At 47.2% G+C, this 24,341-nt stretch overlaps 1 protein-coding gene across 1 annotated transcript in view; it reads right to left on the bottom strand.

The window, feature by feature from the left end:
• LOC107125732 (zinc finger protein 184-like) overlaps nt 1-24,341 on the bottom strand; it is a 38,081-nt gene that overhangs the window by 4,564 nt on the left and 9,176 nt on the right. The window contains 5 exon segments of the mRNA XM_015429185.1: nt 8,144-8,172; nt 13,222-13,441; nt 13,520-15,168; nt 18,833-18,988; nt 21,679-21,805. Of these exon segments, the coding sequence (XP_015284671.1) occupies nt 8,144-8,172; nt 13,222-13,441; nt 13,520-15,168; nt 18,833-18,988; nt 21,679-21,805 (2,181 nt within the window).

Below are 24,341 nucleotides of genomic sequence, written 5' to 3'. Positions count from 1 at the left end.
CTTGCTTCATCAAAAGCATGCAAAGCCTCCCTAATGGGCAAGCTTCGAGAGAACCAAGAGAAAAAAGATATTTTATTGCATTTCACTGGGCTATGGAGAAGATGAGATTGGATTTATACCCCGCCCTTCACTACCCAAAGGAGTCTCAGAGCGGCTTACAAACTCCTTTCCCTTCCCCTCCCCACAACAGACACCATGTGAGGTAGGTGGGGCTGAGAGAGCTCTGACAGAAACTGCTCTTTTTCAAGAACAGCTCTGACAGAACTATGGCTTGCCCAAGGTCATCCAGCAGGTGCAAGTGGAGGAGTGGGGAATCAAACCCGGTTCTCCTAGATTAGAGTCCGCACACTTAACCACTACACCAAACTGGCTCTCAAGAGAGAAGTTGGGGTTTGACTGTCTTAAATTACATACATAACATTGGGATGAGACATTGGGAAAGACAGAATATGAATATGTTGTTGAAGACTTTCACAGCAGGAGTTCATTAGTTGTTGTAGATTTTCCAGGCTGTATGTCTAAGATTTTGGCATTGTAGGACTTGACATTTCGCCAGAAGCTGTGACTGGAATCCTGGGAGGTATAAACACAGAAAGATGGAGTATTCTCTGTGTCAAGGTGAGAAGGAAAATGGTAGGTGGGTAATTTATATCTACTCAGGAAAGTGGGGTAGGGCTGTCAGATTACACAGGGAAGCCATTGAAATTCATAAACATAATTAATAAACATAAACATAATTTCAACAGGAAAGAAGAGAGTTTAAAAATAAATAGGGCATGGTTTCCAGTCCTTAAAAACACAGAATACTCTACATCTTACAACAGCACTACAGATAAGATTAGAATTTCAACAGCCAATCCATATGCAAAAGAACCTCCTCAGGAAAGCTCCTCCATTAGCATGTCACTGCCTGGGAAACTCCTACAAAATAATGACTCAGCCCTACCCCACCTTCCTGAGTAGATATAAATTACCTGCCTACCGTTTTTCTTCTCACCTTGACACAGAGAGTACTCCATCTTTCTGTGTCATACCTCTGAGGATGCCAGTCACAGCTGCTGGCGAAACGTCAGGTCCTACAATGCCAAGACCACAGCCATACAGCCCGGGAAATCTACAACTAAAGCAGGATATGAATGTTTCCATGAATAAATTCTATGAGACCCAGGGAGACACACAGAGGCAAAAGCACTCAAGATGTCCACAACCCTCCTTTGAAAAGATCTCTTTCCTACCTGGACTGATCGCTCTGAAGCAACATGAAGAGGCGAAGGCCCAGAATCACTTGCCATTGTCCTTCTACTACCTGTGAGGGAAACAAAGGAGATCAAAAGTCTGTTTATTCTGATAACCATCTAACCCAATTCCACATGTTGGTTCCTACCTATCAATCAAGCCCCAAATGGCCCAGGAAACACATGCCTAAGAGACCGCTTTCCCAGCATGCTCCTCCTTACTTGTTAAGATCACCTGGAGAGGCCTTGTTTCACATCCATCCATTCATCCTGTAAGATCTGCTTCTTTCAGGAAAAGTAAATGCTTGTTCAACGAAGAGTCATTAATACATGGAATTCACTGCCACAGGAAGTGGTGGCGGCTGCAAGCACAGACAGATTCAAGGAGGGATTGGATAACTATATAGAGCAGAGGTCCATGAGTGGCTATTAGCCACAAGGTATAGATCAGAATTCTCAGTCTGGGGCAAGTGCTGCACTGTATTCTTTGTGCTTGGGGGGGCATCAGTGGGAAGGCTTCTAGTGTCCTGGCCCCACTGTTGGACCTCCTGGTGGCACCTGGTATTTTTGGCCACTGTGTGACACACTGATGGATTTGATAGGCCATTGGCCGTATCCAACTTGGCTTCTCTTATGTTCTTATGTCTGGGGCAGTGATGCTCTGTCTTGTTGGTGTTTGGGGGGCAACAGCAGGAGGGCTTTTGAAGTTCTGGCCCCACTGGTAGTGAAGCTATTAGGTAAAGGTTTCCCTTGCTCAAAAGCCAGTCGAATCCGACTCTAGGGAGGCGGTGCTCATCTCCGTTTCAAAGCCGAAGAGCCAGCGCTGTCCGAAGACATTTCCCGTGGTCATGTGGCTGGCATGACTAAACACCAAGGCGCACAGAACACTGTTACCTTCCCACCAAAGCGGTACCTATTTATCTACTTGCAATTTCTTGCTTTTGAACTGCTAGGTTGCCAGGAGCCGGGACCAGAGCCAGGAGCTCACTCCGTCATGTGGCACTCGGGTCTCCGACTACCGAGCTACCAACCTTCCAGTCTGCAGCTCAGTGTCTTAACCTCTGAGACACCGCGGCCCTAGCATACAAGTACCTAATCCCAATATAAAGACAAATGAAGACAAATGTCCGTTTACGTAAATATAGGTTTAAAAGTATGAATGGACCAGACAGCAGAGCCGTCACATAGATTCACATACTCAAAGTGTGCTAATCCACAGCCCAGCATTAATCGGGGTGAGGGGGTTTGCGTGGACGGCTTCAAAAGGGAATTAGATGAGCATATGGAGCAGAGGTCCATCAGTGGCTATTAGCAACAAGGTATAGATAGGGACTCTGGGGCAAGTGAGGCTCTGTCATCTTGGTGCTTGGGGGGGGGGTCAACAGTGGGAGGGCTTCTAATGTCCTGGCCCCACTGGTGGACCTCCTGATGGCACTGGTATTTCTGGCCACTGTGGGATACAGAGTGTTGGACTGGATGGGCCTTTGGCCTGATCCAACATTGGCATCTCTTATGTTCTTATGTTCTTATGTGGGCTGCCACAATTTTCTGTGATGAGAGTTTTCAGCATTTTTATCAAGGAATTGGATGAAGGGATGGGGTGGTTGGTGGAAATCCTTATCAAATTCGCAAGGGACACCAATCTCGGAAGAACAGCTAACACCTTATAAGACAGAACAAAGTTGGAGTCCGGTGGCTTAACCTTGAATGAAACTTTGGTAGTCTTAAAGGTGCCAAACTGGACTCAAAACTTTTTCCTGCTGCTTCGGACCAACGCGCCAACCGGAATCTACCTTATAAGACAAGAAATAATATTCAAAACAGCATCAGTGGATTAGAAAGCCGGGCTGAAACTAATCAAACAAAATCCAATGGAGACAAATGGCAAAAAGAAGAACATAAGAAGACCCCTACTCAGGGCTTTTTTTGTAGAAAAAGCCCAGCAGGAACTCATTAGCATAATTGGCCACACCCAAAAGCAGAAACTCATTAGCATATTAGGCCACACCCCTGACGGCACAGATCATTAGCATATGAGGCCACACCTCAGTGTTACCAGAAGTGTGCTCATCCAGCCACACCCACCTTTCGCTTCTTATTCTGTTTACCTTGTTTGTTGTCAAAACCCAGGCCTTTTTTGTAGCAGGAACTCCTTTGCATGTTAGGCCCCACACCCCTAATGTAGCCAATCCTAATGAGTTTCTGCTGTTGGGTGTTGCCTATTATGCTAATGAGCTCCTGCTGGGCGTGGCCAACTCAGGAGCCAGCCGGAACTCCGTTCCTGTGCGTTCCTGCCCAAAAACAGCCCTGCCCCTACTAGATCAGACCATCTAGTCCAGCATCCTGTTTCACATTAGCCCACCAGATCCTCTGGATGGCCAACAACAGGGCATGGAGGCCGAGGCCTTTCCCCGATGTTGCCTCCTGGCTCTGGAGTTCAGAGGATCAGTGCCTCTGAGTGCAGAGGTTCCCCTCAGTCACCATGGCTAGAAGCCATCGATAGACCACAAATCTCTCGAATCCCCCTTTAAAGCTGTTTATTCCTGTGGCCATCACAACATCCTGTGGCAGCAAATCCCACCTTCTAATCACTCTCTGTGTAAAGCAGTGTCTCCTTTTGTCTGTCCTGAACCTACTGCCCATCCATTTCATTGGAATGCCCTTGAGTTCTATCCTTTTGGGACAGGGAGAAAAAGTTATCTTTGGCTGCGGTCACACATACTAATTAATCCACTTTCAATTAAGAAGATGAGGAGAAGAAGAGACTGGACATACCCCATCCTTCACTCGGAGTCTCACAGCGGCTTCTAAACTCCTTTCCCTTCCCCCTCCCCACAACAGACACCCTGGGAGGCGGGTGGGGCTGAGAGAACTCTGACAGAAACTGCTCTTTTTTCAAGGACAGCTCTTATCAGAACTATGGCTTGCCCAAGGTCTTCCAGCCAGGTGCAAGTGGAGGAGTGGGGAATCAAACCCGGTACTCCCAGATTAGAGTCCGCGCACTTAACCACTACACCAAACTGGCTCTCAAGAGAGAAGTTGGGGTTTGACTGTCTTAAATTACATACATAACATTGGGATGAGACATTGGGAAAGACAGAATATGAATATGTTGTTGAAGACTTTCACAGCAGGAGTTCATTAGTTGTTGTAGATTTCCTATGCTGTATATCCAAGATTTTGGCATTGTAGGACCTGACATTTTGCCAGCAGCTGTGACTGGCATCCTGGGAGGTATAACACAGAAAGATGGAGTTCTCTCTGTGTCAAGGTGAGAAGTTCACACAGTAAAAACCCAGTTGGAAAGTGCACTGAAAATGGGTTTAAAGTGGATTTAAAGTGGATTATGTTGCGTGTGTGACCGCAGCCTTTGTCAACTCTCTCCACCCGAGGAACTGGTTGGCCCACCATGTGAGACAGGATGCCGGACTAGAGGTTCTATTGGTTTGATCCAGCAGGGCTGTTATGGTCTTAAATTGCCAGTGACCTGGCAGCCCTTCAAACACATGCACAGTCCTTACCCAGAGAGACAGTGCCTCCCTCCTCCTCTTCCTTGATGACCCAGTTCAGCATCTGGCCTCTGCTTGGGACCAATACAGCCAACGCAGGGAAGCCTGCAGCCCTTTCTTATGGTGGTGGTGGTGGGAACCAGACAGGAAAGTAGAGGTGCCAACAAACAGAGATGGGTATAGAGTTGCCCGTCTCCAGGTGGCACCCGGATTAAAACTGATCTCCAGAATACAGAGGTATGTTCCTCTGGAAGAAAATAGGTTTAGAGAGTGAACTTTATGGGATCTCAGGTGGTGGTGGGGGAGGAAGGCAGCCTTTCCGATGCTGGGTAGGGTCGCCACTGGCAGTGTTCCCTCTAAGTTGAGTGAGTGTGAGCTAGCTCACAGTATTTTAGCCTCCGGCTCACACATTTTTGTCTTAGCTCAGGAAGGAGGGCTCCAGAGCAAACTCATTTATGCAGCAGCCAAACAGCTCGCTCACAACTTGAATGCCAGGAGCCCACAAAGTAGAATGTTTGCTCACAAGACTCCACAGCTTAGAGGGAACATAGGTTGCCAGCCTCCAGGTGGGGCCTGGAGATCTCCCGCTTTTGCAACTGATCTCCAGCCGACAGAGATCAGCTCCCCTGGAGAAAATGGATGCTTTGAAGGGGAGGACTCTATGGCATTGGACCATGCTGAGCCCCCCCCCCTCACCAAACCCCACCCTCTCCTGGATCCACCCCCCAAAGTCTCCAGGTGTTTTCCAACCCAGACTTGGCAACCTTAGGGAGAGGCTCTTTCTTGGCCAAACCGTTCTGGTATCCACCAGCAATTCTCTCTCTCGTTCTCTTGCATATTTACCTTATCGACTTTGCATCAGGAGGGAAAGTCGAGCTTCTCCCAGAGAAAATGCAGGATCCGTTTTACTAGAGGCGGGGGTACGAGGGAAAAAGGTCAGGCAGGAAAGGGCCCCCCCCCCCCCATGATCCCCCCCCTTCCAACTCTGTCTTTGCCCGCTAGGAAGCCCAGCTCTGTGGATTTAACTCTTAGAAGACCCAGAGGTAAATCCCTCTCTGGAGAATGGCAAAATCTGCAGGTTTGTGGGGTTTTTTTGTAACCCCATTGCTGCAAATTCCACCTATTGCTGTTCTCTGATAAGCCTGCATTGCTGTTCCGGATCTAGTTTTAGTACATTTGTTTGCTCCGGGTGTGTGTGTGTGTGTAATGTATTATTATTGAATTGCGTCTTTTTGAAAAACCGGAGTGAATTCGCACCAGGCTCGGAGGAAAAGCACCAAAAAGAGCAAAGCCTCCCTCGCATCAACCGCAGCTGGGGGGAGGGAGACACTCTCGCCCGCTTTCGGCCGTCAATCTCTCTTGCAAGGCGAGAGAGCTGCCCCCCCTTCTTTATGCAGGCAGGCAATGCACGGGGTAAAGGGCAAGTCTGCATTTCTAGGGGGACAGCCAGGAAGGCGGGACTTCCACCAAGGGAGATGGGGGGATGCAAGGCTGGAAAGTGGGGGAGGGGAGGAGAAATGGGGGGGGGGGGGCCGGCCAGTGAACCGGCAGAAGCTGAAAGAGGCAAAACAGAATCCAGCAACAACCCAAAAAGCAATTGGGGGGTATCTATTGGACCATCTCCTCTGTTATGTCCCCAGGAGAGCTTTTAGACAGCAATCTACTGGTGATCCCCGGCCCTAAAGACATCTGCCTGTCCTCGACCAGGAAAAGGCACTGTATAAATAACGTAGACCATGGAGTGCAGGAAGGTCATGCAAAGGAAATGTATATTATAACAAATGCAAAATGAACAAAAATAACAAGGGACCACATATATCAGTAAAGCAAGATTACATCATAAAATGTGCAAGTCCATAAATAGTATAAAAAAGGTAAAGGTTCCCTTGCTCGAAAGCCAGTCGAATCCGACTCTAGGGTTGCGGTGCTCATCTCCGTTTCAAAGCCGAAGAGCCGGCGCCGTCCGAAGACGTTTCCGTGGTCATGTGGCCGGCATGACTAAACACCGAGGCGCACGGAACGCTGTGACCTTCCCACCGAAGCGGTACCTATTTATCTACTTGCAATTTCTTGCTTTCGAACTGCTAGGTTGGCAGGAGCTGGAACTAGAGACAGGAGCCCACTCCGTCATGCGGCAACCCGGGTCTCGAACTGCTGAACTACCGACCTTCCACAGCCTGCAGTTCAGCGTCTTAACCACTTGAGCCACCGCAGCTCCTACACACACACACATATACACGCATACATACACGCATACATACATAGATATATAAATATACACACAGAGAGATGGGCTTTTTAAGTTGGGGGGCATTTAAATTTCTTAGGGGGCACTGACTTTCTGGCCTTTCATGCCAGACAGCTGCGTGCAGGACTACCCGGCTCCTTCCCTGCACCTGCCTCTGCTCGGGGGTCCTGGGCTGGATGGGAAGCCAGGGGAGGTTTTGCCATTAAGTCAGGGGGGCTAGCCCTGAGATGCACCACTGTAGCTATGAGCCTGCACATATATCTGACATTTGCACTGGAAGAAGTGAGCTCTGACTCATGGAAACTGGTACTAGAATCAGAGGTGTTGGTCTTCTGGACTTCTGTTTTATTTTGTTCCCGTACACAAAACCTGAAACGAGTGAATAAGTAGCAGGAGGCAGAAAGTAGTCGTTAACCTGCGTTATTTCCAGGCTCAGCCTGTGTTGGCGAGACCGATCTTTCGAATCTTACTCCGGGAACGACACTTCCAGGAAAAGAAAGAACTTGGACACCAGGTTCATACATTTTATGGGATTTTATTAGTACGTATGCTCTAGCAAAGATTCTCTCTCTCTCTCTTTTTTTGCATTTGTTTACTTTTAATATTTACATGAGAGTGATATAGATGTAAATGGCAAAGCAGTTGAGCTACTGCTGTCTCTGGGAGGCACGCCATCTCCGTCACACCTCCGTGCTTTGCTGTCTCTGGGAGGCATGCCATCTCCGTCACACCTCCGTGTTTTTATTTCGTCAAAGAGCTTTTGGGCAGTCGAATGTTCCAGGTCATCTTCTCTCAATGAACAGTGAATATGTTTTTCTCCAGTTGCATGAATGATTTTCCAGGTGAGATGGGTGCCTTTAATTTTAATTGCATTCAGAATTTCCACAACATTGCCCAGCACAGGAAAATACATTGAGAGCATGTAGCTTAGCTTAACCTAATAGTTTAGCTTAACCTAAAATATCCTTGCCTATAGTGAAGCATCAATTTTATTTATAGCAGCATGAAGCATAAAGTGGCACAGAGCGTGACAGGCAACATAAGAGCATAGCAAGCAGCAGCATATGAATCTGACCAATCCTCCAGGGAGAAAGGGTAGTGAAGCGCATTAAAAGCTGGCCCAGAGGAGGCTTGGTAGGAAAAGGCCTTACCTCCAAGAGGTTGTCCTTCAGATGGATACCTGAAAGACAGGAAGTGGGGGAGAGAGGCTTTGGATCCTCTCGACCTGACTTCCCATTGGATATCCCCCTATTCTTATAGAAGAAGAAGAAGAGAAGAGATTGGATTTATACCCCGCCCTTCACTACCCAAAGATGTCTCAGAGCGGCTTACAAACTCCTTTCCCCTCCCCACAACAGACACCCTGGGAGGTGGGTGGGGCTGAGAGAGCTCTGACAGAAACTGCACTTTTTCAAGAACAGCTCTTATCAGAACTATGGCTTGCCCAAGGTCATCCAGCCAGGTGCAAGTGGAGGAGTAGGGACTCAAACCCGGTTCTCCCAGATTAGAGTCTGTGCACTTAACCACAACACCAAACTGGCTCTCTATTATACTCTGTTCGGCTCGTCTGCCCACTCTTCCGAGTTCCAACCCAATCAGATTCTCACAACTACTCTTGATCTTTTACCAACTTGGTGACATACCATTATTGGCAAAAATTATCAGATGGCCATGAAAAACACACGTGTCCTGTCTAAGTTTTCCCTTGCCGAGAACACGTCAACATTGCTAGGTCAGGTTGTCCATTGCTGGCCATTCCTAAACCCACTTCTGCTTTGGCTCAGCACTGTCGACGTGGCCTGTATCCTGACAACACCCATCTTAGAATCAAACCTTCTATGGCAATCCTCTACTTCGTCTCTTAGCTTCCCCCAAAAAACATCCCTTCAGGAGTTCCTGGTTACTGGCAATAATAGATACCATAGTGTACAGTGTGCATAGCGTAAGTGTGTAATGTATGCAAGCTTGCATAGGTATATAGCATTAATCTGCATGGCATAGCACAGCTTTGTAGTTACATGTAACTAGCATTTAAAATACATCAAACCTGCAGCACCACAATGGCAGGTTGATGGGAAGAATTACAACAAAATGCAGAGACAGAAAAGCAGAATGTGCATCTATTACGGGAAGAACTCAACTCTGCTACCAGTGAAGAGGAGCTTCCAGAGAGCAAGTGGAAAAACTCTTTGGAAAACTGGAGCCCTCTGTTTAATAATGTTAAGGAAGAATTGCTGAACTACAAAGTCCGGGTAGAATCTTTGGGGCAACCCAAACATGATGGCCGCCCCTCTGCCAATCTTGCCAAACGTGAACTGAATGCCTACCTTAATGGCACCCAACTTACACACAACCATACGCCGAAGGACCCTGGCATTACCCTGGGCAGGACCTTGAGCTATAAACACCATCTTACCAATGTAGCAGTGAAAATACATATGCAAAACAACAAACCCCCCAAATTATGTGGTACAACGTGGGGTGCATCTGCTACAACACTTAGATGCTCAGCTCTGGGTTTAAGAACATAAGAGAAGTCCTATTGGATCAGGCCAATGGCCCATCCAGTCCAACACCATGTGTCACACAGTGGCCAAAAATACCAGGGGCCACCAGGAGGTCCAGAAGTGGGGCCAGGACACTAGGAGCCCTCCCACTGTTGACCCCCCCCCCCAAGCACCAAGAAGACAGAGCATCACCTGCCCCAGCCTGAGAGTCCCTATCTATACCTTGTGGCTAATAGCCACTGATGGACCTCTGCTCCATATGTTTTTCTAATCCCCTCTGGAAGCTTTCTATGCTTGTAGCTGCCACCACTTCCTGCGGCAGTGAATTCCACATGTTAATTACTCTTTGGGTGAAGAAATATTTCCTTTTATCTGTTCTAAACCGACTGCTCATTAATTCATTGAGTGCCCCAGGGGTCTTGTATTGTGAGAAAGGAAGATAAGTACTTCTTTCTCTACCATTTCTATCCCATGCATAATTTTGTGAACCTCTGTCATGTCACCACTCAGAGTCATTTCCCCAGGCTAAAGAGCCCTAACCTCTTTAATGTTTCTCCATAGCGAAATTGTTCCATCCCCTTAATCATTTTAGTTGCCCTTTTCTGCATCTTTGCCAATGCTAGATCTTTTTTGAGGTGCAGTGACCAAGAAAAAGAAGAAGAGATTGGATTTATCCCCTGCCCTTCACTACCCAAAGGTGTCTCAGAGCGGCTTACAAACTCTTTTCCCTTCCCCCTCCCCACAACAGACACCCTGTGAGCAGTGTTCCCTCTAAGCTGACTTAGTGTGAGCTAGCTCATAGTTTTTTAGCCTCCGGCGCACACACATTTGCCTTAGCTCAGGAAGGATGGCTCCAGAGCAAACTAATTTATGCAGCAGCCAAATCGCTCGCTCACAAATTTAATGCCAGTAGCTCACAAAGTAGGATTTCTGCTCACAAGACTCCACAGCTTAGAGGGAACACTGCCTGTGAGGTAGGTGGGGCTGAGAGAGCTCTGACAGAAACTGCTCTTTTTCAAGGACAGCCCTTATCAGAACTATGGCTTGCCCAAGGTCATCCAGCCAGGTGCAAGTGGAGGAGTGGGGAATCAAACCCGGTTCTCCCAGATTAGAGTCCGTGCACTCAACCACTACACCAAACTGGCTCTCGGGAGGGAGGGGGGATTAGGAGGGTATTCCAAATGAGACTGCACTATAAATTTATACAGGGGCATTATGATTTGTTTTCAGTTCACTTCCTAATAACCCCCAGCATAGCATTGGCCTTTTCCATTGCCATTGCATACTGAGTCAACGTTTTCAGTGAGTTATTTACGATGACTCCAAGTTCTCCTGGCCAGTTACCACCAGTTCTGAGGCTTCCTGATACGTGTGCGATTTAGTTTCTTGCAATCTGGCCACAAGTAACTTTAGTTGTAGCCAGTTATCTGGGGTGGAACATTTTCCAATGCTGTAAGAACATCAGAACATAAGAGGAGCCAATGTTGGGTCAGGCCAATGGCCCATCCAGTCCAAAACTCTGTGTCACACAGTGGTCTGAAATGCCAGGTGCCATCAGGAGGTCCAGCAGTGGGGCCAGGACACCAGAAGCCCTCCCACTGTTGCCTCCCCCCCAAGCACCAAGAATACAGAGCATCATTTGCCCCAGACTGAGAGTTCATAAGAACATCAGAGAAGCCAATGTTGGGTCAGGTCAAAGGCCCATCCAGTCCAACACTCTGTGTCACACAATGGCCAGAAATACCAGGTAGAAACAAAAAGGGGAAAAAACTGAACCTTACAATAAAATCCAGAACAAAACAAAGGTTAGTGAAAAGGAGGGCCAATATTAAAACCTTTCTATTAAAAGTAAAAAGAGGTACATGTATTTATTAATAATAACAAATTTTAAAACATATATAGAGGCCCATTTACAATCAATGTATATAAAACATAACAATATCAAGGGCTTAAATGATTGACCTTACGCATTTCGGCCAAACAGGCCTTCCTCAGAGGTCATACAAATGTGGCAAGATGGTTAATAAATATATTCATATAAACACAATCAGAAATGTATACAAAGTGTAGATTCAATAAGGACCATAGAGTAAATCGTTCAAAAGTAAAATCACCAGGCACAGGGTAAATATGCACATAAAACCTTTAAAGTGCAATCAGTAGCCCAGTGATTATAAAATAAACTTGCAGTCCAAAAATTTCCTTCTTTGATTGTGTTGCCACAGTATTCACAAGTAAAAAGCAGTGTGAATACTTGTGAATACTGTGGCAACACAATCGGAGCCCCTATCTATACCTTGTGGCTAATAGCCACTGATGAACCTCTATAGTTGTCAGGGGTGTTGTGCCGCAAGTCAATCTTGTTAAGACACTCTAAATGTGGGATATGAAGCAGGGACAAGTTGCAGTGCTTGTACATGGTCCAGGTTAGTAAATGTAGTGAATTTGCCTCCTTTTCTCACACTATTTAAAGTTTGATGACACTATTTAAATAGTTAAAATTATTTATTTACATTTGAATTGAAATGTTTTTTCAGAAAACTTTCCCGAGAGCCAGTTTGGTGTAGTGGTTAAGCGCGCGGACTCTAATCTGGGAGAACCGGGTTTGATTCCCCACTCCTCCACATGCAGCTGCTGGGTGACCTTGGGCAAGCCACAGTTCTCTCAGAGCTGTTGTCTCACAAGCAGTCCCTCAAAAAAACTCTCAGCCCTACCTACATCACAGGGTGTCTGTTGTGGGAAGGGGAAGGGAAAGGAGTTTGTAAGCCGCTCTGAGATGCCGAATGAAGGGCAGGGTTTAAATCCAATCTCCTCCTCTTCTTCTTCTGAATACTTTCCAATTAATTTTTTTGTGGAAAACCCACACTGGAGTGCACCAGACTATATCTGTGCTTCTTCTGCACACTTAAGCCATTTAAAACAGCTGTTGGATCTCCCTGCATATTGTACTTCACTTACTCTCGGGCAACTGTGGAGCCTCCTTCTGGGAGAGTTTCAGAGCTTCTGCACTGCTCTTGCAGAACAATATCAAGACTGGCATGGCGGAACATCTCGTCTTCCAGGCCCTGCAGAACTGCATTAAGTCCCGAAGGGCCTGAATGTCATGAGGCAGAGAGTTCCACCAGGCCGGTGCCAGGGCCGAAAAAGCCCTGGCTCTGGTTGAGGACAGCCGGATGTCCCTCGGGCCAGGAAAATTACTTGCTCAATCATTTGAACTGGAAGTAGGAAGCAAGTGGCCTCTTGCTTCTTCGCCACTCTTACTGAATTCTACAGACTGAGGAATCTTCATGAGAACATGGTCCTGTTCACTTCGGTCATACCCCCACCTTTCTCCAGAACGGCGATCCAAAGCAGTTTACATCATTGTTCTTTCCTCCACTAAATACCAGATTTTGACCTAAACACCATAAAGAGTTCTCTTTCAAAGTTCTCACACGAACACAAGAAAAACCATGCTAGATCAGACCAAGTCCAGCATTCTGTCCACACGGTGGTCGACCAGCTGCCTCTAAGAAGCCTACAACCTGGATGACTGCAACAGTATCCTCTGACTCATGGCCCCCCACAACTGATCTAAAGAGGCACACTGCCTCTGGTGCTGGGGGAAGCAGATCCCCATCACGGCTAGCAGCCATGGCAACCAGATATGACTTGAGTGCATCAGTGGTCCATCCTCTCTTTCAGTGAGGATAACCAGTTCCCTTGTTAAATTTTCCCCTGACAAAGAAGCAAAGCTAGAGTTGACCCTTCAGGCATTTCTGTGGTTTCTCCCTTGTGCATTCTTTGATACAGAGTGAGGCTTACACTCTTTCTGATGCTCTTTCCATGTTCTGAGCATTTATACAGTTTCTCCCCAGTGTCAATTCTTTGATGAGTAGCAAGGTGCACTTTCTGACTGAAGCCCTTTCCTCAACTGGAGCATTCATACTGTTTCTCGCCTGTGTGATTCTAGGATGAAAGCAAGGCTTCAGCCCTGACTTGTGCACATTATATTCCGAGCATTTATATTGTTGTTCCCATGTGGATTCTTCGATGGGAAGCAAGGTTTGAGCTCTGAGTGAAGCTCTTTCCACACTCACAGCATTTATACGGTTTCTCCCCTGTGTGGATTCTTTGATGGGCTGTAAGGCCTGAGCTATCACTGAAGCTCTTTCCACATTCCAAGCACATATATGGTTTTTCCCCTGTGTGGATTCTTTGATGGGAAATAAGACTGCTGCCCCTACTGAAGCTTTTTCCACACTCAGAACATTTATATGGTTTTTCCCCTGTATGGAGTCTTTGATGGGAAACAAGATTTGTACTATGACTGAAGCTCTTGCCACATTCCAAGCACTTATATGGTTTTTCCCCTGTATGGATTCTTTGATGGGAAGTAAGACTTCCACTCTTACTGAAGTTCTTTCCACACTCAGAGCACTTATATGGTTTCTCTCCTGTGTGGGTTCTATAATGGAAAGCAAGGCCTGAGCCCTGACTAAAGCATATTCCGCATTCTGAGCATTTATATGGTTTCTCCCCTGTGTGGATTCTTTGATGGGAAGCAAGGTTTGAGCTTTGACTGAAGCTCTTTCCACACTCAGAGCATTTATATGGTTTCTCTCCTGTATGGATTCTTTGATGGGAAGTAAGGCCTGGGCTGTCACTGAAGCTCTTTCCACATTCCAAACACTTATATGGTTTCTCTCCTGAATGGATTCTTTGATGGGAAGTAAGACTTCCACTCTTACTAAAGCTCTTTCCACATTCGGAGCATTTATACGGTTTCTCCCCTGTGTGGGTTCTATAATGGAAAGCTAGACTTGAGGCCTGACTGAAGCACACTCCACATTCTGAGCACTGATATGGTTTCTCCCCTGTATGGATTCTTCGATGAGAGGTAAGGCTTCCATTCTTAGTAAAGCACTGTCCACATTCTGAGCATTTATATGGTTTCTCTCCTGTGTGGATAATTTGATGGGAAACAAGGTTTGAGCTCTTACTGAACCTCTTTCCACACTGTGAGCATTTATAGGGTTTCTCCCCAGTGTGGATTCTTTGATGGGAAGCAAGGCTTGAACCCTGACTGAAGCACATTCCACATTCCAAGCATTCATATGGTTTCTCTCCTGTGTGGATTCTTTGATGGGAAGTAAGGCTTCCTTTCTTAGTAAAGGACTTTCCACACTCGGAACATTTATATGGTTTTTCTCCTGTGTGAATTCTTTCATGGGAAACAAGGACTGAGCCCTGACTGAAACACATTCCACATTCTAAGCATTTATATGGTTTCTCCCCTGTGTGAATTCTTTGATGGGAAACAAGATTTGTTTTATAAGTAAATCCTTTTCCACATTCTGAACACTTATACGGTTTCTCCCATACACGGATTCCTGAATGGCCCGTAAGCTGTGAACTCCAACTGTAGGTCTTTTCACGCTCTAAGCATTTCTCTACAGGCTGTGTTGCTTGATGTGGGCTAAGGCTTAATTTAGTAGTAAATACTTCTGTGCACAGAGGGAACATCCTCATTTTCTCATAACCTTCTTGTTGGATTGGAATTCCACCGACGACAGCTCCATCTGACAAAACGGATTTCTGCTGCTGCTCCTGGTTTACTTCGGTTTCCCTCCTGTGCTGCTGTCCTTTCTCACACTCTCTCTCATCTCCTGAAGAAATAGACAGACGTTCTGCGAGGGAGAAACGAAGCCACAGATTATCAAATACAGTCGATTCATTTCTCATCCTAAGCAGCCATTTCTGGAAAACCTTTTCCCGAGACCTTTGGACTCGACCGTGCGGCTGAACCACGACAGCAACAACAACCTAGTCCAAGGCGACAATATTGGGTAAAAGGAAACCAAGCATGTATTTCCAGGATCAATAAGGCCCAGCACTGCATAGAGCAGGGAGTCTCCAACCTTTTCTAATAAGAGCCAAACCCTGTCAAAAATGCAGAGCAAGAGATCAAAAAGAACCCGCACAAGAGAGCCTATTTGCATGCCTGAAAGTATACACATGAACATTACCAATCCAATGGCTGGTTCAAATTGTTGCAGGAAGGGACTGACCAGACAGCACATCGTATGGGCTTGTCTGGAGGTGAGGCATCCACATTACCGTAGCGCCTCAACCACAGAGTGCGCTGCCCAGTTGGTTTCTTATAAAAACAGGTGGGCGCATGCGCTTATGCACTCATGCCCTTATGCAAATATTCAGTAAAACAGTAAATCACCGTGTACAATTAAACAATATTTGTTGGTTTTTATATGCAATGTTAGAATCCAATTATTAAGACTGCAACAATAACACTACAATAGGCGATATAAAGCTTAGCAGTACATACAAAGTAATGCAGTACTAGTTACAGACAAATGACGGAGTTCTAGTACACTATCCGTTTTGCGTGTCCTTCGTCAGGTTTGCCATTCTGTAATTATTTCTTCATTAGAATGAAGTGCTGCAAGCCATATTTCAAAATGCTGGTTCTTATACAATTTTTGATGTACACTACCGCGCTTAGATTCTGGTGACTGGGGAGCTCCTATAGCAGGCTCTAATGTGATATAATAGCTTAGCAGTAGGCGATATAAAGCTTAGCAGTACATACAAAGTAATGCAGTACTAGTTACAGACAAACGACGGAATTCTAGTACACTATCCGTTTTGCGTGTCCTTTGTCGGGTTTGCCATTCTGTAATTAATTCTTCATTAGAATGAAGTGCTGCAAGCCATATTTCAAAATGCTAGTTCTTATACAATTTTTGATGCACACTACCGCGCTTAGATTCTGGTGACTGGGGAGCTCCTATAGCAGGCTCTAATGTGACTGGGTCTACAGCATATAATAATTGGCTAAGCTCCCCTCAGTCTAAGCGTGGTAGCGTACATCAAAAACGGTTAATAATTGAATTCTAAACATGTACTTCCTGCCCTCTCTTCGCATTTGGTCTGATCAGGCCATCCCGACTCCGTGCCCTTCTCAGTACGTGCATCATTGCACACTCCATAGGGAGCCCTCGTGCTGAGATGCGCTTAAACGGGGAATTGATGAATCGCATCGGGAACAAAAAGCAAAAAACCCCAAACAAACCCGACTCACCCGTGCTTGCGTCTGATCACGGAGTGGCGGGCTGCCCCCGCAGCTTCAAAGGACAGTGTGATCGCGCAACTGCAGGCCAAATTCCTCTGGGGGAAATAGCCTCACTCCCCCCACACACGTTATCTCGCGTGTGCGACCACCACCAAAGAGAACTGAATAAATATGTGTAACTTATCACTAAAATCAGCCACTGTACCCAGAGATCTGGAGAGCAGTGTTCCCTCTAAGCTGAGTCTAGTCTAGCATCCTGTCTCACACAGTGGCCAACCAGTTCCTCTGGATGGCCAGCAACAGGGCGCAGAGGCAGAGGCCTTTCCCTGATGTTGCCTCCTGGCTCTGGGATTCAGAGGCTTGGTGCCTCTGAATGTGCAGGTTCCTCTCAGCTACCATGGCCACTGAAAGACTTATCCTCCATGAATCTCTTTCATCCCATAAGAACATAAGAAGAGTCCTGCTGTCATACGTCTCCCTTGTCCCCAGCCTGACCGGACGGGTACGCAGCCTGATAATGATATCTCCTCTTAAGAGGGGGAGGAATAGCCAGCTGCAATAGATCCCATTAATCTTCAGGGACAGGAGATGCAAGCTCTTGACCAGACACCGGCTGTAAGCAATTTGCCCTCTCCTCCAGCTGCGAGTTACCGGCATCAGACACAGAGAAGAGGGAGGAGGCCGGGCCCAGCGTTTCTCCAACACCCCTTGAGCGCCGTCGCCGTCAGTGGAGCTCAGAGCTCCAACACCCCTTGAGCACCGTCAGTGGAGCTCAGAGCTCAGAACCCGTCGCAGTGAGCATTTGATGGAGCGCAGGCACCTGTCGTCAGGTGAGTACTTGCAGGGATGCGTGCCACAATTAGCAGCAGCTAACCAGCCCAGGGAGAGTCAGCTATAAATCCAGGACGTGGGAAGCTGCTTATTGTGGACGGAACGTATACCTACGGCTGCATTACCGCCCACCTTGTCTCCTCACTTGCTGATTGGAACCTCTGTTGCTCTGAACCTGGACTGAACACTGGACCACCTGACTTCTGGACCCCCGACTCTTGGACTGACTGATGACTCCCCTTTCCAGATACCTGACCCTTGGAATGCCTCTTGACCACTCTCCTGCCTTGCACCTGTACTGTGAGTGGTTACCTGGTCCCTTCTGCCTGGCTGTCCTGTGGAAATTCTGTCTGCTCCCACACCAGACCCACCGGGGCCAGTACACCTGCTGAGTCAGACCAATGGTCCATCTAGTCCAGCATCCTGGCTCACACAATGGCCAACCAGTTCCTCTGGATGGCCAACAACAGGGCACAGGAGACCAGGACTTCTCCTGGTGTTGCCTCCTGGCTCTGGGATTCACAGGCTCAGTATCGCTGAGTGTAGAGGTTCCCCTCAATCACCAGGGCTAGTAGCCATTGGTAGACTTATCCTCCACGAATCTATCTAATCCTACACAGCATCAAAGAAAAGCCTGCAATGGGCCCTTCCGGCCAGACAGTGGCAGTGGTGCGCTGCGACTGAGAAAAATGCTGAGGACATCAAGCGACGCCAACTAAAGAATGCTGCCGGAACACGTCTGATGCTTACAGCTGACCAAACTCCCTGTCGACTGCGAAGTGTGTGCGATTAAAAATGATATATGTTGTCCTCCCTTACCTCCATCATTGTTAGTCCCGTGTCAACACATGAGTAACTGTAAATTGCTCAGAGCCGGCAGCTCTGCAAGGACTGAGCGATCAATAATTGAAAGATTATTTATTTATTATTTATCCTATTTCAAAACTGTTTGTTCCTGTGGCCATCACTACATCCTCTGGCAGTTAATTCCACATTTTTATCACTCTCTGTGCCGTGGGACAGAAGGAAAGGCCATCTTATGGATTAAATATTGGTTAAACAACAGGGAAAAGAGAGTAGGAACCAGTGGGCAGTTCTTGAAATGGAGAGAAGTAAGTAGTGGGGTCCCACAAGGATTGGTATTGGGGCACTGTTTGTTTATTTATATATTTATTTAAAACATTTCCATGCCGCCCTTCCATCCATTAAAATATGCACTTTGGAGAAAAAGAATGAACTCTCAGGAGGGGTGTTACTGTGACGTCTCAAGGAGTCAGGAGCAGCGAACTTAAAAAGCTACATGAGACATCTACCAGGAGGGGAGAGCAGGTCTTCCGATAACAGGAAATCGGAAAAATCCACCCGCTCCCCAAGCAGCAGCCACCCTTGCCAGACAGCAGAGTTATCCCTCTATATATCTAAGCACCTACCCGGTGATCTCTCCCCTTCTCTGGGATAGCTGATAAAAAGGTCTTCCTCTTCTTCCAACCAGGAGATCAGATCAGGTTTGGGAACGACTTTCAGACAAAAGCAATTATTCCTGAATCCGTAACATTCAGGCGTTCCGAAACAACTGCTTTCATGCTCTAGGAAAGGGAAGAGAACAGAACAGAAAGTGTTTTTAATTCCTGCACAGAAATGCTGCTGCCAAAGCTCAGAATCACGGGCCCGTTGGCGGCGTCACTGTGGATTCAATGATGTTCACTACGGTCTTGTATAATAATCCAATTTTCATATTTCATAGCTGCAAGAAATGCTTTTAGGAATGTTATACTTATTTATGTGGACTGTGTATGATTTTCTGCATTTTCTGCTAACACAGTTTGTTCCCCGTGCATGTGAGTAAAAGTATGGAAACCACAGCAACTTAAAAGGGGTAAGCTGTTGGTCTGATTTGTACACTGACCTTGCAAGTTTACTGTATGGCTCTCCTTTTCTTAATAAGTTGTGTACTTCATTGTGGAACACCCTGTTGAAGGATGAACTTTGAAACGTTGTAATCAAATATGCGGACACAACGCTGCATTATTATATTAGTAAAGGTAAAGGTTTCCCTTGCTCAAGAGCTAGTCGAATCCGACTCTAGGGGGCGGTGCTCATCTCCGTTTCCAAGCCGAAGAGCCAGCACTGTCCAAAGACATTTCCGTGGTCATGTGGCCCGCATGACTAAACACCGAGGCACACGGAACGCCATTACCTTCCCACCGAAGCAGTACCTATTTACTTGCGATTTCTTGCTTCCGAACTGCTAGGTTGGCAGGAGCTGGGGCCAGACTCACTCTGTCACACGGCACTCGGGTCTCAAACTGCCGAACTACAGACCTTCCGGTCTGCAGCTCAGCATCTTAACCTCTGACCCACTGCAGCCTTCTCCATTATTCGGTGGATTTTTCTATTGTAGTGTATTATTACACAAGTTCTCCGTTTCATATTTTTCTTATGTGGCTGCTTTGTATTCGCGACTGTCTATTACATGTTCTTTAGCATTTTGGCGATTTGTAAGCAGTGAGTCCGTTTACGACACTTGTTTTTTGCCTTCTATTATGGGAATGTTACTGTGGAAGCAAATCGTCCACTAAAAGAAGGGAAGCTTTACCGTGGCGGCTGTCCCTCCCTCCTCTTCCTACTCCTCCAGAGGTGACCCAGCAGATAAATTTTGACTCTCACTGAGCCACTCCTCATTCACACACACACCCTTCCCATTCCGGTGTCAAGCGCTGAAGAAACCAGCAGCAGAAACTGGCTGTGGACAGTGTTGGTTGCCTGGAGCCACTCAAGATCCTTCGCACCATCTCCAAAGCAAACAGGATCCCTCACGATACTTCTGGCTCCCAAATGAACGTGGCCTTTTGGCACGGCAGGAGTATTACGCATAGGGCTGCCAAGCCGCGGTGGGGGATCTGCACGTCTTCACAGGATCCCTGCCGCGGGGGACAGCGATACGCATTGCACCGCAGTCGCCAGGATGTGACGCTACGCGTCGCTCTGGCAACAGGGCTGTTTGGAGTCCCGTTGCCAGAGCGACGCATAGCGTCACATCCTGGCGACTTCGGTGCAACGCATATCGCTGTCCCCCGCGGCAGGGATCCTGTGAAGACATGCAGATCCCCCGCCGCGGCTTGGCAGCCCTAATCACGCGGTATATCTGCGCACAGCTGTAATCAGTTGGGAACCGGCAATGACTGGAACACCCGTGAAGCCGACCTCACACCAGGGGCTGAAGTTACAACTTCTTCCTGAATGTTATGCAGGCCTGTAGCAACAGTGGGGCTTTGGGGGGCTCTGGCCCCTTTCTTAAAGGCACAACCGCACAAGAATTTCTCCTGTAAATGCTTTTTTCCAATCATTTTAAAACATTTTTTTTTAAAGGTGTGCACTCCTTTAAGCAGAGCGGGGTGCGGTAGTTGACTAATTCCTGCACTGAGGAAGAGGGTTGGAGTAGGTGACCTCTAGGTCCCCTTCTAACTCTGTGTCAAGAAACTGGTCTCCTTTAAGAGAGTTCTTCTGCCTAAATGTTCGCTTTATTGACTATAGAAGAAACTGCAGGCCGCTATTGCAGGCCGCTACTGCAGAGCTCTGGTCTGTGGTTTTAACATCCAACTGATTATGAGCAGAAACATCGTGGAACATCTGGGCAGTGTAAATTTACTCTGACAATATACCATCTAGGTTAATTTTTAACTGCCGCCAGCACTTTGTATTTATATTGTTTTTATTTGTGTGGTTAAATACTGGGTAATTTTAATGTATTTATGCTTTTATGGAAGCCGCCTTGAGTCCGCTTTGCGGGGAGGGCGGGGTATAAATTTGATAATAAATAAATAAAATAGAAGTCATCACCCCCACCCACTGGCTTGTTATCAGAATTGTTGCTTAGGCTGGCAGGAGTGATTAACTTGCAGCAGCTGAGAACTGTCATCTAAAGTGGCTGACAGCTTGCAATGTAGAGATCTATCCTGGTAACAGCCTTCTATTGGCTCAATGGCTTTTCATTCTGCACTGAGAACTTCCAGCCCCACCAGGGAAAAAAGTTGCCCCACAAGCCCCAAAATCCTGGCTACGGGCCTGATATTACATCCCTCTTTGTCCTCCCTGATTCCCAACAATGGCCTAAATCCTTGCAAAAACTCTAAGTCCACCACAGAGAAGCATTTGCAGGTCTCCCCCCCACCCCGATCCTCACAATACATCGTGGTCAATAATAAGCAGATGCTAGAGGTAGGAGTCCCAAAGGTAGAAACAGCTGTACTAGCCAAGGACAAAGAAGCAGCCTTACCCAGAGAGGCCACCATCCCATAATTCTCCAGCATGACTTCCTTGTACAGGGCTCTTTGGTCCGGATCCAGCAGAGCCCATTCAGACTTGGAGAAATACACAGCCACCTCATCACAAGTCACCAGACTCTGCAAGAAAAGGAAGATACGGACAGGGGTCATTTCGTAGAAAAAGAGGTGCAGGAGCTCATTAGCATAACTCATTAGCATAACTTACTTGCGTAGGCCACACCCCCTGACATCACCGGATGTGTGTCAGAAGGCACCACTGGACTGTTTTGGATTGCTAGCTATTGGGGGGGGGGGAACGTGCAGATCTGTCCTCACAGAGGAGGGAGAGCTTGTACCTGAATAAAACGTGGTCTTAAAGGTGCCACTGGACTGTTTTGGACCGGAGGTGGGGGGCTCTGCAGCTTACCTGGCTGCTTCTTGCTCTGACTGAGGGCTGCTGGGAGCAGGGGGTGTGGCTTGTTGCATGTGCCCGCCCCTGGGCTCTTTACTGCCGGAGCTCCGCTCCTGTGCGCTCCTGCAGAAAATGACCCCTGGATATGGACAATCCCCTCTTGCATGTGTTTACAACCGCAAAGGAGACAGGAAGGAACAGGAAATAGGACAGAGGGCTTCAAACATGGCTGGTTGCTGTCCAGTCCCATAAAGGACAAGCGATCAACAGGAAGTGGAAGGAAGGAAGGAGGTGAAGACACCTCCAGGCACCTCTAGGAGCAGTTCCAAAATGGCTCTTTTTGCTTCTCTCCTCCTTCACATTCAAAGGGTCTAGATGTTTGCTATTACTAGATGATTTTTTTTTTTTTTTTGGTTTGCTTAGATTCTATTTCCCTCTTGTTTTATTTTGTTTTTGAGTTCAGTATTTTTAAATGGTTTAGCCATGGTTCTGGGCCTGCTGGTGGACCCCCTGATGGCACCTGGTATTTCTGGCCACTGTGTGACACAGAGTGTTGGACTGGATGGGCCAGTGGCCTGATCCAACATTGGCGTCTCTGATGTTCTTATATTCCAATCTTGTCAGATCTCAGAAGTTAAGCAGGGTCAGTACTTGGATGGGAGACCACCAAAGACGATTCTGAAGAAGGCGGCAATGGCAAGCCACCTCGGCTTAATCACGTGCCTTGAAAACCCCGTGGGGTTCACCATTAAGTCGGCTGTGATTTGATGGCACTTCACACATGCATTTTTCAATTCTGCTTTTCGAACTGCATTTCACAATGGTTACCCGTCACTTTTGGGGACACTGAACAAAAGTCAGGCTACAAATGGAAGAAAGAAAATAAAGGTTTCCTCCATCCCGGCTTCTGTAGCAGCCAGGGAAGATAATTGCAACCCTCTCTGTATGAGTCTTCCTCTGAAGGCTGCTGAGAAACATCAGGGAGTTCCACAGGACACCATCCCTCGACTACCTATCAAGAACCAAAAGGGTGAGAAGGAAACCTGATGGATGGCCAATAATAAAAGCCTGATATGTGCTTATTATCAGTAAAAATGCATGCATTTATTTGGAGAAAGGTTAGAAGATATAAAAGGTAAAGGTAAAGGTTCCCTTGCTCGAAAGCCAGTCGAATCCGACTCTAGGGTTGCGGTGCTCATCTCCGTTTCAAAGCCGAAGAGCCAGCGCTGTCTGAAGACATTTCCATGGTCATATGGCCAGCATGACTAAACACCAAGGCGCACGGAACGCTACAAAAAAGCCCTGAGTTTTGACAACAAACAAGGTAAACAGAATAAGAAGCAAAAGGTGGGTGTGGCTGGATGACCACACTTCTGGTAACATGGGGGTGCGGCCTAATGTGCTAATGAGTTGTGTTGTCAGGGGTGTGGCATAATATGCTAATGAGTTTCTGGTGTTGGGTGTGGCCTATTATGTTACTGAGTTCCTGCTGGGCTTTTTCTACAAAAAAAGCCCTGGGAAGTAGTAATGAACAGATGACTTTAAAAGGGGCGGTACGGCAGATCGGTGAGGACCATCAATGGCTACTACCCCTTGGTGACTAAAGCGAACCTCCATAGAATGAGGCAGCAAACCTCTGAATATCAATGCTGGGAGGCAGCAGCTGTGGAAGAGGCCGTGGTCTCTGTGTGTTGCTTGTTGGTGCTCTGGGGAAACTGGCTGGGCACTGTGGGTAAAAACTTTCTGGACTCGGTGGACCACTGGTCTGATCCAGCAGGGCCCTTCTTAAGTTCTTAAAGTTCTACATAGACAAGAGCACTCTCGACTTCTTGGAATATCAGGCCGTACGTGATCACCGCCAGATCGCAGGAGGCCAATTGACAGTAACAGACTGGTCAACAGAAGAGCATCAGAACGGTCTCTTCCTGCCAGAAGACCGGTGGATTTTATGGCCTTCCGGTGGGGCAGCTTGCATGTTCTGCAGGACAGGAAGCAGTGGGGCAGAGCAAAATTCCTTCCAGCCCCACAGCAAAGAAGTCCCCCAAGGTGCCCTCTACATGACTCCCAAATGAGCCTTCTCTTACCTGAGTAGGGTGCATAGTGATTGTTTCCATTCTACACTGCAGAAGGCACGATCCAGAATGTGATACCGATGCTGTCCCACTGTCTGTCATGGAGAGAAAGAGATGGAAGAACTCTGATCCTTTGTGTTGGCTTTTACCAGGACGTCTTGCCTCCTTCTCAACTTGAAGACACGGGGGG

The sequence above is a fragment of the Gekko japonicus genome, unplaced genomic scaffold (genome assembly GCF_001447785.1).
Source record: "Gekko japonicus isolate JY-2015 unplaced genomic scaffold, Gekko_japonicus_V1.1 scaffold2906, whole genome shotgun sequence".
Lineage (NCBI taxonomy): Eukaryota > Metazoa > Chordata > Lepidosauria > Squamata > Gekkonidae > Gekko > Gekko japonicus.
This window is presented reverse-complemented; position numbering and strand designations above follow the sequence as displayed.